This window comes from Lutra lutra, chromosome 9 (assembly GCF_902655055.1).
Source record: "Lutra lutra chromosome 9, mLutLut1.2, whole genome shotgun sequence".
NCBI lineage: Eukaryota > Metazoa > Chordata > Mammalia > Carnivora > Mustelidae > Lutra > Lutra lutra.
In genome coordinates, this window is record NC_062286.1 from 29,666,533 (window position 1) to 29,683,541 (window position 17,009).

General features: G+C 39.7%; 1 protein-coding gene across 14 annotated transcripts in view; it reads right to left on the reverse strand.

The window, feature by feature from the left end:
* Positions 1 to 17,009, reverse strand: part of LTBP1 (latent transforming growth factor beta binding protein 1) — a 405,463-nt gene that overhangs the window by 112,746 nt on the left and 275,708 nt on the right. For 9 of the 14 annotated variants that reach the window (XM_047745654.1, XM_047745653.1, XM_047745656.1 and 6 more), the window contains 5 exons: positions 16,892 to 16,991; positions 16,286 to 16,384; positions 4,454 to 4,579; positions 2,999 to 3,124; positions 2,473 to 2,595 (listed from right to left, as the gene is read on the reverse strand). In XM_047745654.1, coding sequence (XP_047601610.1) covers positions 2,473 to 2,595; positions 2,999 to 3,124; positions 4,454 to 4,579; positions 16,286 to 16,384; positions 16,892 to 16,991 — 574 coding nt within the window. The remainder of the gene's footprint in view (positions 1 to 2,472; positions 2,596 to 2,998; positions 3,125 to 4,453; positions 4,580 to 16,285; positions 16,385 to 16,891; positions 16,992 to 17,009) is intronic. The other 5 variants (XM_047745652.1, XM_047745662.1, XM_047745659.1 and 2 more) reach the window with 1 other exon arrangement.

Below are 17,009 nucleotides of genomic sequence, written 5' to 3' on the forward strand. Positions count from 1 at the left end.
CATTCATTCTGGTAAATTTTCAAAAATTATCTCCCCCTTATCACTAGATGGGTGTGAAAAGATGCTTAAAGTAAAAAAGAGGCTCAAAGTAAAAAAGTTGAGGGTGATATTAATAGAACAGCACAGGTCAGTGTGGTAATTTTCTTTTTCCTATCAGCGAAAAATCCTTGCCAAAAGACAATGACACACAGTGTTTCTTTTTTTTTAAGGTCAGATGTTCTGGGACTTCTTGTTCTACAAAAAGATGATGCTTGCCAGGTTCATTTTCCAAACAGTATTACATTCTTCTCTGGAAGGAATTTTTTTTTTTTTTAATAGAACTACAACTGCTAAGTCAGAGAAGGTCATTGAAAAAGCCTGGTCCAATAAATAAGGTGCAGTGTTAAGCAATACAAGACAACATCCTTGAACTTCCCACTACCCTCACCTCTGCTTGCTTGTACCCTCATCCATAGATGAGGGACTACCTGCCCGGGAATACCTTAGCTGAGCAAAGTAAGGATGCATGAGATAATGTCTGTGAACTACAATAGATTCCTTGGAGACTGGCGCTGTTTGAAAGCAGCTTTGTTAGTGGCAGCTGAGAAAATCTTTGGTGAGCCAGAAACCTGGGGACCTTTGGTTCCGGTCCATGACGAAATTAGAAAACAGCCATGTTTTTTGGCTCCTTCTTCTTTTCAAGCCATTTCATGAAGATAGAATTATAATATTATTTACTCAGGGAACCCTGGTAGTATTTCTGTTAATTTCCACACGTTGAATGGTCCTGAATAGTCCCCTGACTGCTTCCCATTTGCTTACAGAGCTTTCGTATTTCTTTCCTACTCCTTCCCAGTTTCCATCCCTATGCCACAGTTACTAATTAAACGTCCTCTCTTCCCATCCTGAAACTGTAGGCAGAACTTAAGAATCAGCATTTGACCTCTCTGGGGAGTGTTGCTTTGCACATCCATGCTTGTCAGGTAAACCCACACGATTAAAACAACAACAGCAACAACAACAACAAAACCACTCCCACAGATACAGATGTACTGAGAAGGTCTCTGTAAAAACACATCATCAGGAAAAGGGGGAGGTTTCCAGAGACTAAGAGTTCTTGAGAACCAGTGAGGCGAGAGGCACCACACAAGACACGACAGCATGCATTTATTCTCGCGACAGCCTGGAAAGTTAACTTTGCGGCTCCCATTTCACAGGTTTCAAAGGGGCTAAGTCACTGGCTCCAAGCCAGACAGTTCCTAAGCGTGGGAGCCAGGAGCCAAGGCCAGTGTCCTGCCCCTTCCTGGGCATGCTGCCTCTCAGGGGCACAGGGAGGGTCCCATGTAAGAGGAGAGTGGGGACACTTCACCCCTTGCTGTCCCACGGCCCTCGGCTGCCAGAGGAGACCTTATAGCTCCATTCTGATCCAAGCTGGTCGAAGATTCAGTAATGAAAAATGCTCCCGTTTCTCTCCAGATCAGAATACAAGGGGCTGAACAAGAGGCCAGGCGGATAGGCAGGTGCAGGCTGCCAAAAAACATCTAATTAGCTTTCCTCCAAGCGCGGGTCATTAGATCATGAAGAAAACCAACCCAGAGGAGCCAGGGACAGCTGAGTGCAGCCTGCCTCAGCGTGGCTGTCCCTGCCCTGGCCTGGAAGCCCAGCCACGTTAGAAAAGAGGCTGCTCCTCGGGCAGGCAGGCAAAGAGCCCCATGGAACCAGCACCGTCCACAGCAGCCTGGCCCTTCAGACATGTGCTCAGGGACCCCGCCACTCTTCTGTTGGCAGGCACCCACGCAGCACTGAAGAGGCAGCGCAATACATTTCTTCATGGAAATAATTCTTGCAAAAAGAACCTTTGCAACTGGGACGCAAACATGAGCAGAAAAATTAAGTGGTTAATCATTCTGGCCATGCTCTAAAAGCTTTTCAGAACTTTTTTTTTTTTTTTTTTAACACAACACTAGCAACTTCATTGCTGTGGTCAATAATAAAGAAATTTTATCTTGCGTGCTGGAATGTGACCTGCAGTTAGTCAGACGGTGCATCTGTGGAGGGTTGGTGAGCTAGTCCCAAAACACACAAAAGGAATGTAACGAGGCAAAAGGTTGGAAACTAACCATCAACAGTGGGTAAGCCTGTACCACGCTCCCAGAGGAAAGATCCAGAAGCTGGAATTAAGTCTGGGTTTATGCTAAGATACTCTGCAATTAATTATTCCAAAGTGATTTACTCTAAATGCCAGGGAAGGCAGTTGCTGAAGTAGATAACAAGGAGAATGGGACGATGGACGGTAATCCGGACCAAGTCACTGAGGAGAGGCAAAGAGGCTGTGAGTCCAGAAGGCAGGAGGAGTGTGGATGAGTTCGTGTCGCACACACAAGGGCAGAGGAAGGCAAGTCCCGGGCTGGGTGCCTGGCAGCCTCGGTTGTGGACCCAGCCCTGCATTTCAAGCTCACGTGCACCCTGCACGTGGATGTGGCGCAGACTCACCCTCGCAACGGCCTCCCCGGGTCATGCGGTACCCGCTGTCACAGTATTCGCACCGGAAGGCCCCCGCAGTATTGATGCAGTACCCTTCCCCGCACACATCTGGCCTCAGGCACTCGTCAACATCTACACGAAGCAGAAAACATCGTCAAGTTTTATTTCTCAGAATAGAATTTCAAACTTCTCCCATCTCCCCGGTCAGTTTGAAGTCAAGAATAAAATAACCTATTCCTACCACCATCTCTTCAATTGGTTTGACATGTTTCAAAAACTGAGTGGTTCTGATTTATGGGGGGCCCAAAACATTTACCACCTAGGGCTCCACACACATTGGACACCCTTCATTCAAAAGTGATGGAGAAAAGTTTCCATTTTTATATTCTCCAGTACCTAGCAGATGACTATGTCATAAAAGGTGTTCAGTAATAAATTCTGGGTTGCCTGAATAAGCAATAAGATTGATGGGATCTTAGGGGAGCTAACAACCCAGATCTGGGAATTTATGCATCAGGAAGAACACTGCCATTACCTATGCAGTTAGTACCCTCCTCACTGGCCATAAATCCTGCTGGGCAAATACACAAGAAACTTCCCTCGGTGTTTTCACAGCGTCCCTGGGAGCAGAGCTGTTGGGCCTGAGTGCATTCATCAATATCTGTTAACAAAAATACAGATAAAAGGATTAGTGCAGTGTAGCATGAAATTTGGTCTCCCTGTCCATAAAATACCAGTGTACTATGCCCTGTGCGCCAAATCTTCCTAACTGAGGAGAACAGTAAGTGGAGACATGATCGTAGTCCTCAGGTACTTGAAGGATGGTTATTAGGAACAGGGAATTTGCTTAGGGTATTTTGTTTCAAGAGCCGAAACTATAAGCATGGCACTGTTGTTTCTGAGAAACAGATCTGGGTCAACGCAGAAGGACCTGCCAGACTCATGAAGTCATCTAAGCGCTGAAATTTGCTGTGTGACTCCCAGGTCAGCTCAGCAGAGGTGGCCAGAAATATACTGAAAGGGATTCTTCCGTTGCACATGTGGGTGAAGTTGGAGCAGATCGTAACTGCCCCTCTCAACTTCATATTCCAGGGTTCCAAACAGAATAATAGGATGTATGTATGCAAATTCAAGAGAAAAAGCTGTGGGAGAGAGCAGGTGGATTCTTCCCTTGACCTAACCCACATGTACATGTGAAACCAAACAGCACAAGTCACACAGCCTGCAGAACGGCAGTTAGCACACTAAAGCTACATTAATTGGGTCTTCGCCTTTGTTGCTATTAATTGCGTCTACGCCTTCGTTGTTTTCTATTAATTGCGTCTAAGCCTTTGTTGCTTTATAACTCTTAGTGCTAAATTTCCTTTTTCTAAAAAAGAGAGAAATTAAATTTAGTGTTAACATAATGCACTCAAATGATTTCCATAACGCTATTATACCTTGGAGATACATTTTTTTCCAAAGAACGATGTACAAGACCCTGTGTTTTGTAGATTCGTTAACAACTTTGTGTCAGCTTGTTTTCTTTTTTTTGTCAGCTTGTTTTCAATTTAGAAATTGCTTTTAGAAATCAGATTTTATGCACTTACATGAATGTAAGTCTTTATTGCAGTACATATTAATTTTATTTTGCTAAATACATATTAGTAGGTAGCTATTTCTACCATTTTATTGTTCTATATTTTCTTATATTATTCTACTATACCTAGAAACCTCTGGACATTTTTTCACCTTCATCTTTTTAAAAAAATTGTTTCCACCTTTATCTAATTATATTACATTTGGCCAGGTAGGTAGGTAGGTACATTGAACCAGGAGACAAGAGCATCCCAGAAGATTAATAAACCTCTTTTTGGGCTCTCTTAGTTCAGGGATAAAAATTTTAAAAAATTAAACACAATAACATTTCCCATGATAATTACATAAAACATGTTCTTAATGTGTAAATATTTGGTATTTAATAATTTCATCTATCAAAAGCGTCTCTTACCAACACATTTCCTCTGTTGCTCACTGAACCTGTAGCCCTCATAGCAAATACAGGTATATCTCACGGGTAGGTTAATGCAGTGTCCTGCTCCACAGATATCGGGGTTCACAGTACATTCATTGATTTCTTAAAAATAAATAGAGGAAAAAACAGACATCAACAAAGAGTTCTCCCCTTTCAAACCATCCCTGTGAATTTTCTGCTTAGCTTATTGCCAGGTATGCAGTTAGAAGACAAAGGTCACCTCTGATTTATCCAGAGAAAATAAAAACCTTACTTCAAAAAGATACACGCACCCCTAGGTTTACTGCAGCATTATCTACTATAGCCAAGATATGGAAGTGACCCAATTGTCTACCAAAAGACGAGTGGGTAAAGAAGATGTGGTATAGACAGTGGCTGATAACTCAGCCATAAAGAAGAATGAGATCTCTTCATGTGTGACCATATGAGTGGAGCTAGAGAGTATTCTACTAAGAGAAGTCAGTCAGAGAAAGACAAATACCACACGATTTCACTTACATATGGAATCTAAAAAAACAAAACAAATGAGCAAACAAACAAAAAAGCAGGAATAGACCTTAAATACAGAGAACAAACGAAAGTTGCCAGAGGAGAGGCGGGTGGGGGTTTGGGCAAGGTGGGTGAAGGGGAGTGGGAGATACAGGCTTCCAGTTATGGAAAGATGAAGTCACCGGGATGAAAGGCACAGCACAGGGACTCTAGTCGATGGTAGTGCAACAGCATCATGTGGTGACCGACGGCGGCTGCGCGTGAGTGAGCATGGCACAGCAAACAGACTCGGTTATATGCCTGAATCTAATGCAACACTGTGTCCACTTTACATCAATTAGAAAAAAAAAAAAAAGACAGTGACCTCTAAAATCAAGTATAAATTCATTTGCTTACTGTGTAATTGCTCAATTAGTTGCACCCCAAATCATCAATAACTCCTAATGGAACAACCTCTAAAATGAACGGGAGTGGGGAGTGACTCAGAAAAAGGGCACTTTGGAAGTTGCAAGATAATCAGTTCTTCCTAACTTCTAAGAGGGCCCACAATGAGTTTCTATCCACTCCGGTTCATCTGACAGGATGGACTCGCAACCATCAGGTGAGTTCTCCTGATAAGAAATATGTGGTAACGTTTTATTCATTAGCAGGTCAAATTCAATTTCCAACAACTGTGTCGAACCTCCTCCAAAATTTCTCTTTAATTCTCAAGAAAGGTTTACCGTTTCTCATCAAAGCCAAACTTCTGGGTGTAATTCACTCTTAATTTGTTAATTTCAACATGAGCATATTTGTATTGAGGTAAAGCAGAATCTTCTTCCCAATCTTCTTTGCTAAATCCTTTGTGATCCTAATGGTTCCTGCTGGAAACTCGCTTCTTCTGTAAGGCCTGAGCAGACTGGTGCCCTGAGTCCTCACTTTATTCAGGGAACACACTATGGTAGAGGCAGGAATCCATGCTCAGTGAAGGCCATCAAAATGAGCTTCATGACCAAAAGGATATAAGATGGCCTTAAATTACCTGAGGACTCAAAAGTGGCCTCCTAAGAGGAATTACTCTCCTTAGACAGTCTGTTTTCGATGACTTTGTAAGATGTTATAGTGGCATCGTGGTGGTGGGGCAGGTCAGCTGGTAGAAGCCCAGGTTTACAGACAGTGCAAACACAAATCCTGCTGCCCTTTCTTTGCTCTATAACACAGGGGCCAGCTACTCAGACACTCTATGTCTCACTTTTCTGTGTGTTAGATAAATGGGAATAATTAGAGCACCAACTTGAGCATCAGGTTCAAAAACAACTAATGCACTCAGCCCAATGTCCAGCGCAACATACGTGCTCAATGCAAGCTAGTCATTAAAGACCTACATGTGAGACCTGAAACCCTAACAACTCTAGAAGGGAGCACAAGCAGTAATTTCTCTGACATCGGACATAGCAACACTTTTCTAGATATGTTCCTTGAGGCAAGGAAATCAAAAGCAAAAATAAATTACTGGGACTTTATCAAAACAAAAGGCTTCTATACAGTAAAGGAAATCAACAGAACTAGAAGACAACCTACTGAATGAGAGAAAATATTTGCAAATGATATACCTTGATAAGGGGTTAGTATTCAAAAATATATAAAGTGCTTGAAGTGCTTGTATACCTCAATACCAAAAAAACAAATAATCCACTTTAAAAATGGGCAGAAGACATGAAAAGACATTGCTCCAAAGACCTACAGAAGGCCAAAAGACACATGAAAAGATATTTAATATCATTTGTCATCAGGGAAAATGCAATTCAAAACCACAGTGAGACATCATCTCACACCTGTCGGGGTGACTAAAATCAACAACACAAGAAACAAATGTTGGTGAGAACGTGGAGAAAAAGGAACCCTCATGTACTGTTGGTGGGAATGCAAACTTGTGCAGCCACTGGGGAAAACAGTGTGGAGGTTTCTCAAAAAATTAAAAACAGAACCACCATATGATCTAGTTATTCCACTACTGGGCATACCAAAAGAAAATGAAAACACTAATTCAAAGGTATACCTACACCGAGATGTTTACTGCAGCATTATCCACAATAGGCAAACTACAGAGACAGCCCAAGTACCCACGGACAGAAGAATGGACAGAGAAGATGTGGTGTAGATATATACAATGGGATATTACTCAGCCATAAAAGGAATGAAATCTTGTCATTTGCAACAACGTGGATGGATTTCCAGAGAGCATAATGCTAAGTGAAATAAGTCAATCAGAGAAACACAAGGACCATGTGATTTCACTCATAGGCAGAATGAAGGAAACAAAACAAATGAACAAAGGGGAAAAAAGAGACAAACCAAGAAACAGACTCAACTATAGAAAACAAACTCATGGTTACCAGAGGGGAGTTGGGTAGGGGGATGGCTGAAATAGGTGAAGAGGATTAAAAATACCTTATGATCAGCACTGAGTAATATACAGAATTGCTGAATCACTATTTTGTATACCTGGAATTAATATAATAATGTACGTTAAGCATACTGAAATTTAAAAATTAAGAAATTAAAAAAATAAAAATTTAAAAAAGGAAATAGGGGAGGAAAGTTCCTTTAAGTAATCCATATACTTAAATTTTTTTTTTATTTTACTGATTTAACTGTGAATTATAAACCAATAACTTTTTATGTGTAAGAAAGCCCAGCTAGCCATTATTATCATCATTGTAGATGTTGTTCCTTTTGAGGTCATTTAAGAATATGTAACAAAGAAACTGCACATTTATAACAATGTTACCTTGGACTATGATCCCATTGCCATCACCAAGTAAACAATGCTTACAAGGCATGCTGCCATGGGAGAGTCTGAGTGCCCAGGGCAAGCAGACCGGAGCCTCAAGCAGGACAAGCTACAGCAACAGCCTTGCTCAAGGGGGTCTGTGGTCTGAGCATGAAGAAAAACAGGTGTGCTACCATCACCAATAACCTACCATGCATTCTGCAGGAGAATGTGAAAAAAGCAGTGCTTTAACAAAGACTCACTATGGACATGACATAAATTAGGGCTGAGGCTGCTTTCCAAAAACCCAAACCACAGTATTCATTTCTCATCAACTGCTATTCACTGTGCTTCGACTTTAAGACAACTGGTGCAAATCATTTGGAAAGTCACTTAGACTTTAAAAGGAAGCATATGAATGCAGAGCTGCAGTATCCACTTGGATGCCCCGCGCTTAAAAACTACCCAGACCTGGGCGCCTGGGTGGCTCAGTGGGTTAAAGCCTCTGCCTTCGGCTCAGGTCATGATCCCAGGGTCCTGGGATCGAGCCCCGCATCGGGCTCTCTGCGAGGCAGGGAGCCTGCTTCCTCCCCTCTCTCTCTGGCTGCCTCTCTGCCTACCTGTGATCTCTATCTGTCAAATAAATAAATAAAATCTTTAAAAAACAAAAACTACCCAGACCTTTAGTGAGCCTATTTATGCTAATTCACTACCAGAAAAATAGACTTGCTTAGTCTGTTTAATGTAAAGTCACAGAAAACATACAGTAACTTGAAAGGCTAAAAACATGGGTAACTAACATGACTGCTTAAACTTCAGTGACTGGCAGTAATGGAAAAAATGAATTATGAAACATATATAGCATAATACATCATTGACAGGATAGGAAAATGCTTATTTGCTAAAAATATAATAGTTGGTTACAAATACAGAATATAATCTAAATTCCGACATACGCAGAAAAGACAGGAAAAAAAGAAATCTCCATGTTATGATTATGGGAATTAATATTTTCTGCTCTACATTTTTCATTTTTCAAAATTTCCACAATGAGCATGTATAATTACTTTTATAATCAGAAGTCTTCCTTTAAAAAAAAAAAATCATTTCTATGCCACAAAAATCTGAAGGTAAAAGGTCACCTTCTCCAGGTTAAAATCTTAGACGCTCAGCGTTCTCTTCTGTTTACAGGAATTCCTTATAAGAATAGTGTGAAAATCACATCTCTAACCATCTATCCCATATTATAGGTAGATGCCTTCTCTGAAAATTACTGATATTTACTTTTCTCGATTTTCCCTGTAATTACTGATCTTCCTTTACAGTTTTCTCTGACATTTTCTTAAAACAGAAAAGATATATTGATCAGATTTTAAAAAAAAGATCAGAAGATGAATTAATGTAGTCAGGACAAGGATTCAGAACAAGTTCAAAGTCTATAATAATCTGGGGTTTTCATGCAATGCTTGAGCAGGACTCGCTGCCCCAATGCCCACACATACCAATTTGTTGATTACCAAATATCTGTAACTTTCCAAGCATAGCTTTAGAATGGAAGTTTTACAGGTGTGAACAAAAATCTTCAAAACTATGGGATGTTTAAATCAAATATAATACATCCTTACACCATAGACTGCCAACATATTTAAACTGTTTCTATTTACATCAGCTCTAAAATAGGGGAAATACTGAAGAAATGTACTGCTTAGTCTTTGGAAATAAAGTGAATATAATGGCCTTTTCTTCCATTCTAGTATCTTCAGTAGAAGCTATGAGGATAAATATTTATGAGGCATGTTTGAGGATCTTTACCTGATTACCTCACTGATAAAGTTTATAGAGATACAGCTTACAAAGGTTGATCCCAGTTGGCAGGGTACTAACGTATGTAAGAAAATGTTACTCTGACACCACTAGAGGGTACTAAGAGATACATCAAAGGAGTGGAGGGACATTTACTAAAATGTACTTGATTTCTACCCTGTTTGTCCCATTTTTTTTAATGTAAGTGATTAATTAATGTGACTTTCATCAGTGTGGCCTCAGAGCTTCCTTCCATCCATCTGTGAGGCAGGATTCCACCCTTGTAAGTAGAAAAAAGAGTTGTAACACCATCAAAACACCTCAGAATTTTTCAAACAAGTCTCCTAACCACCTCTGCCTGTGCTTTCCCTTCCTTTTCTACTAGATTTTCATTCTCCAGGGTGTATTATTACAGAGAAAGGCGAGTCCTGAAGGTACTGTCTTGAGGAAGATTTGGAAAAATTCTCTCATTTCTTCATTTTTCTTTTTTAAGGAAAAAAACATTATGTTTTTTATTTTTCTAAGAGGACCCTCATACATAGGGATGTGAACCTGTTCCCATATAATGAATCAGCTTATGTTGAAATCTACAATTCTTTGAGCAGACTGTGTGGACATAAGCACAAGAATTATTATAAAACCTCACACAGGAAGCACTAATTTATTGGTTTCCAGGGTACTCTAGTTAATGAAAAGGTCTAGACTTCTTTAGCATGTTTGGTTTCTCAAAGAGATCATCAAGAGACTCTTTCCACTGGATTCATCCCTAACGCTCTTCACATGTCCCCTGGTCCTCAGGACCACTTTAATGTTACTCTCTGTGTCCCTGAGACACCTTTACCTTCACCTGGTCAAGGACCATATTCTGTTTCTTTCACTTAGTGGTCCGTTTAGAACCTGGAAAAAGAGCCATGACCAAAAGCCAATGGAAAACCAAATACTCTATTTGTCCCAGCAATAAGGCCAACAGTGGATTTAAGAGTTTGATATCTTCAAATGTAGTGATCCGAAGGGGCACGTGCACCTGAATGTTTATAGCAGCAATGTCCACAATAGCCAAACTATGGAAAGAACCCAGATGTCCATCAACAGATGAATGGATAAAGAAGATGTGGTATACACACACACATACTCACACACATGCACACACACACAATGGAATACTATGCAGCCATCAAAAACGAAACCTTGCCTTTTGTAATGACATGGATAGAACTAGAGGGTATTATGCTAAGCAAAATAAATCACTCAGAGAAAGACAATTATCATATGATCTTTCTGATATGAGGAATTTGAGAGGCAGGGCAGGGGGTCGGAGAGGGAAGGGCAGGAAAAATGAAACAAGATGGGACTGGGGAGGAAGACAAACCATAAGAGACTCTTAATCTCAGGAAACAAACTGCTGAGGGTTGCTGGGGGGTCAAGGGAGGAGGGGGTAGGGAGGCTGGGTTATGGACATTGGGGAGGGTATGTGCTGTGGTGAGTGCTGTGAAAGAAGACTGATGATTCACAGACCTGTACCCCTGAAACAAATAATATATTATATGTTGATTTAAAAAAAAGAATTTGGTATATTTATTATGTTTTTTCCAAAATGAAAAAGAAAGCTTTTTGGCAAAATACGAGAATGAGTATGCTGACCTTTCACTTTTTTCCTCATTAGATGAATACTCAAAGTAAAGTAAGTAAGTAAGTAAAGCTTGGAAATATTAAAGCACAGTGATTTTAAATGAAAAAAGGAGTTCATTTTCCATCAGCATACATAGTTTACTGAAGCCGTAATGACAGGCAATACACTTTAGGGACAAACATTTTTTAAAGGGGTCAATTCTGAACTTTGGAAAAGCTCTGATGAGCAAATAGTTTTTATAATGTTGGGCCATGATCATTACAAAGGTTTCCACAAGGTAGTCATGGAAGTCAAAGAATAATTTTTGGCTGTTATGCGAGAGCCATGGAGGAAGTTTGGGAAGAGGAGGAAGAAGGCGTCAAATGTTAATTCATGGAAAGGTTTACAAAAATGCTCTGGCTTCCTAGCTGCCCCACAATGAGCATAAATTGTCCCACAACAATTGAAACAGATGTTTCCACTTTGCAAGTATTTGCCAGAGGTTTGATTTTCCAACCTATCCTTGAGCTATTAAGACACTATGCTAAATCAAGAATTTATATGCTGAAATGTATAATTTATTTGGAAACAGTATGCCAATAATGTCACAAGCCACCAAATCAGCTGTTACGAGTGGAATATATCACACTTATGTGGCTCGCTTCATAATTACTGCATGTCAAAGTATATTTGAATGAATCTGAAAAGGCTCCTTCCAATCTCACCACCATAAAGATATCATCACTAAGCAATGTGGAGCTGATTTTGTTTATTTTAGATTCTTATGTATTATTCTATTCCTTTCTTCAACTTGTGAGACAAACTAATAGTGACAAGTAAGATTTACCTCCTCTGTGTCTTAGGGGAAAAAAACCATTGTGTAACAATCTGGACGGAACGGATCAGACTGCTCCCTTAATCTATATGTTTGGCTCTCATATCAAACCAATGGGAACATCTATAGTTTGATTTAAATTAAATTTGATACAAAACAATCTTCTTGTTCTAGTGTAGATTGCTGATTATTGTGTAGCTGTAAAGTTGCAGACCATTTTAATTCAAAGACTGTAATATTCTCCCCATGGATTGTTTCAGAAAGATTCCTCTACTATAGGATGTAGGAACACCTACAAATGCTGCATAAAATTTTAACGTCACTCTTTTCCTGGAAGGAAATAGTCGTGCTTCAAACATGTGATAGCAGATGTTGGCCCTGTATCTTTGCCAACCTCAAATTAAGTTGTCTTCTAACAACTTCATAGAGCACAGCCACTTTTTTGGGAAAAAGCTCTGTAGTTCAGTTGAAGCTAAGTACCTTCAATTTGTTTTTCCTCACACAGCTGCATTTACATGGCAAAACTGCATTTATCTAGTCAACCTTATTCAACCTCTACGAAGCTTGCTTGCAAAAAGTCCACCCACTGAAGTCTGCCATTGTTAAAAAGGCACGAAACTGTACTTGTACACTGGAAAACAGAAACATAGGTATACAGTATTCAGACCTAGTACATTGCATTGTCACACTGCAATTTTCCTTTCTAATAATATGAGGTCAACAGTGTGAAGATCCTTGCTGTCCAAGATGGTGTATCATATCTTGGTATATGTTTCATTGCACAGCAGATTCTCTTACAGATGTGCTTAATAAAGCAAGCAGACCCATAAATGACTTCAGAATAGAGAAGAACTGTTTTAGCCTTGGCCATTAAAAAACAACAATAATAACACTATCATTTCATTGCATCACTCTAGAAGTACTGAGAAGATCTGATATCTCTCTATCACTTAACACAGTATTAAGAGTAAAATCAAAGAGCAGTTGCCATGCACTAACTAGGGAAGGCTACGGCTCTGGCTACAGTGCCCTGAACTGGGTAAAAACACAGTGTTCCATGATGTGACTCTATGCTCCTTTGTTAAGTGCACTGCGTCTTGGAACACACAGGTGCTTTCTAAAAACACTTTCCAGGGGTGCCTGGGTGGCTCAGTTGGTTGAGGATCCAACTCCCGATTTCAGCTCAGGACCAACATCAAGGGTCCTGAGATCAAGCCCAGTGATGGGCTCTGCACTGGGCTTGGAGCCAGCTTGGTATTCTCTCTCCCTCTCCCCACCCCCAAACCTGCTATGTCCAGCTTGCACATGCACTCTCTTTCTCTCTCAAAAACAAAACAAAACAAAACACTTTCCAGTCCAAGGTCTCAATTCAAATATCTAAGAGAATTTACAACCACATTTTTGAGAAAACAGCCAAAAGGTTTTTTAACATATAAAATGACATATTTTTATATGATTTATTTTATATATATGTCACATACAATTGTACTGTTTTTTCACATAAAACATATACATACTTAAGGTGCACAACTTGATGTTTTGATATACACATGCATTGTGAAATGATCACTGTAATTCACCTAAGTAACACACTGAGCATATTTTTATTTGAAAAATTATGCATACCATGTTTCTGAGGAAGGAGTATTTTAAGAAAGGCTGCAGACTCCTCTATTGACTTCCTTGTTATATACAGCCAACCTCATCCTGACCGTCAGTCAGCATGATACATATTAGTGATCTATTTCTGACCATAAAATATTTGCCCACTATACAGTATATGGAAAATAGAAAATATTCTACAATACCCCCACATCTCTTGGATCTTACTATAAAAAACAACCACTGTTAATATCTGGCATATTTTCTCCCAAGATTTTCTCAACGTATAAGGTGTTTATTTATTTATTTATTTAAAAAAATTTTTTTAAAGATTTTATTTATTTGACAGACAGAGATCACAAATAGGCAGAGAGGCACACACAGAGAGAAGAGGAAGCAGGCCCTGAGATCATGACCCACACCAAAGGCAGAGGTTTTAACCCACTAAGCCACCCAATTGCCCCTTTTTTTTTTTTTTAATAACTGGTATAGTGTTCTCCATTCCTTCATTTTCATATACTTTGTCTTGTGTTTAACAGCATTTTGTGACCATTTTCTATTAGATTTCAATAAAAATTCTTTAAAAATAGTGTATTTCATGGCAGCATCATGTTCCAATGCCTAGATGTAACATAATTATCTATTTCCCTATAGTTAAATATTTAGATTATTCCTACTTTTTCTCTATTAAAGCTGGTGCTGTGGCAAGTATCCATTTATATAAATCATTATCTCAGTCTTCAGAGACATTATTTCTTCACACTAGATATTTCAATATAGGATTACTGGGTCAAAAGTTCTGAATATTTTTGGGGCGCCTGGGTAGCTCAGTCAGTTAACTGTCTGCCTTTGGCTCAGGTCATGATCTCAGGGTCCTGGGAGGGAGTCCCGCACTGTCGTGGGTGGGGTGGGGGGGAAATCCCTGCTCAGCAGGGAGTCTGCTTCTCCCTCCCCCTGCTCATGTATATGTTCTCTCCGTCTCTTTCTCTCTCTCTCCCTCTCAAATAAATAAATTCTTTTATTTTTTTAAATTTCTTTATATTTAAAAAAAAATTTTTTTTAGAAAGATTTTATTTTTATTTATTTGAGGGAGAGAGCGAGCGAGCTAGCGTGCACAAGCAGGAGGAGAGGCAAAGGAGAGAGAGAAGCAGGCTCTCCGCTGAGCAGGGGCCCAATTTGGGGCTCGATCCCAGGACTCTGAGATCATGACCTGGGGCAAAGGCAGTCGCTTAACCACCTGAGCCACCCAGGCAGCCTATTTTTTTTTTTTTTTAAAGATTTTATTTATTTGTCAGAGAGAGAGAGAGAGAGAGAGAGAGAGAGAGCAAGCACAGGCAGACAGAATGGCAGGCAGAGGCAGAGGGAGAAGCAGGCTCCCCGATGAGCAAGGAGCCCAATGTGGGACTCGATCCCAGGACGCTGGGATCATGACCTGAGCCGAAGGCAGCTGCTTAACCAACTGAGCCACCCAGGCGTCCCCCAGGCACCCTATTTTTAAAATCCTTCATACTTTTGCCAGTTTGAGCTTTCCAAAAGTGGTGAACCAGTTTACATTCCTTTCAGCAATGTGTCTGACCTCAATTTTACTCTAGTAAAAATTAAATGCTAATTTGATAATAATTATTTTGATCTGCATTTCTTTGATTATGGGTTGACATTTCCTATTATATGTTTTTTCTATAAATTGCTTGATTTTATTATTTTCCATTTTTCTATTAGTATTTTTATTGCTGACTTATAAGAGCTCATTATACATTAAGGATATTAATTGTTATGCTGCTGGTTTGTTTCACATTATGATAAATGTTTATAATGTGTCATTAATGATTAAAATTATTATAAAGAATTTTGAAAATATATAAAAATAAGTCAAAGAACAAAGATTATCTGTGATCCAATGAATTGGTGATGGTTGAACACTTTGATGTACTTTTTAATTTATTTATGTATTTTTTTGGTGTTTTACTTGTTTACTTATTTTAAGATTTTATATATATTTTTTTTTTTGACAGACAGAGAGAGCGTGTGCAAGCAGGGGGAGGGGCAGAGGGAGAGGGAGAATGCGGGGCTTGATCCCAGGACCCCGAGATCATGATCTGAGCCAAAGACAGACACTTAACCCACTGAGCCCCCCAGGAGCCCCTTGGATGTGCTGTCTCTTTCTCTGTGTTTGTAAACATTTAAAAAATAAAATTGGAATCATACCGTGTTCTGTATTGCTCATTTTGCCAGAAGCATTTCCTCATGACATTAAATAGCCTTTTTTTTGTTTTTTTTTTTTTTTTAATATTTTATTTATTTATTTGACAGAGAGAGAGAGAGAGATCACAAGTAGTCAGAGAGGCAGACAGAGAGAAAGGGGGGAAGCAGGCTCCCCGCTGAGCAGAGAGCCCCATGCGGGGCTCGATCCCAGGACCTCCCAGGACCCTGAGATCATGACCTGAGCCGAAGGCAGAGGCTTAACCCACTGAGCCACCCAGGTGCCCCTAAATAGCCTTTTACAGCATTAAAACTATGAGATATTTCACTGTATATGTACCATAATTAACTTAAATGTTCCTCCTTTTTAACGGTATTTAGATGATTTCCAAAGATTTGCTATTATAACTAACCTGCCCTGAGCAATCCATACCTTTGATACAATTTTGATACCACATTTGACAGGAGGCTCACCCCCACGTCTCAAGCACAGGCTGCAGCACGTACCACCACACCCACCTGTGACTTGAGTAGGCGCAATCACTTGGCTGGCACTTGATGTAGAAGCTTCGGGAGCTACTTCCACAGGCACAGGAGGTGATGTTTTTTCAATCACTACTATATGAGAAAGGAGGAGATGAAAAAAATTAAAGCCTGTCAGGTGCTTGGAGGTCCCATTCCAAAATGCAAACATAACTTAAGTCTACTAACATATCACAGTCCTGCTTGGATACAAAGGACTCTTTATAGATCCCGAAAGCCCCTGGTAGTCATCTATAGTCTCAGTTTCAACATTCAGCAAGAATATATGAGAACAATTCAGAAGCCAAGGAAAAATGAGCCTTCATCAAATGATGACCCTCAAAAGTGTTCTAATAATATATACTTACTCCTGGCCACTGAAAACCATAAGAAACTTAAGTTCCTTCTACCATTCTAAAATATACAAGACCTACACTAACATTACGAGGATATTAACATTCTTAAGTATATCTTTCATATGGCACTTCTCTTATGAATTCTAATGATTTATCACACTTTAAAATCAAAGATGAAAGAATCCTTATCTTGCTCTTTTATTCATCGATAATACTCTTACAAATAGCACAGAGCAACAGAAGTTACCTGGAAACTGTGGGTGCAGGTGAATAGTTGAGATGCCTGGAGAGAGCTGGGGTTGACCAGGCTCAAGTTTGGTTTTCTCTTGATCCAATGAAGGTATTTCCTGGGCGGTTGTATTAAA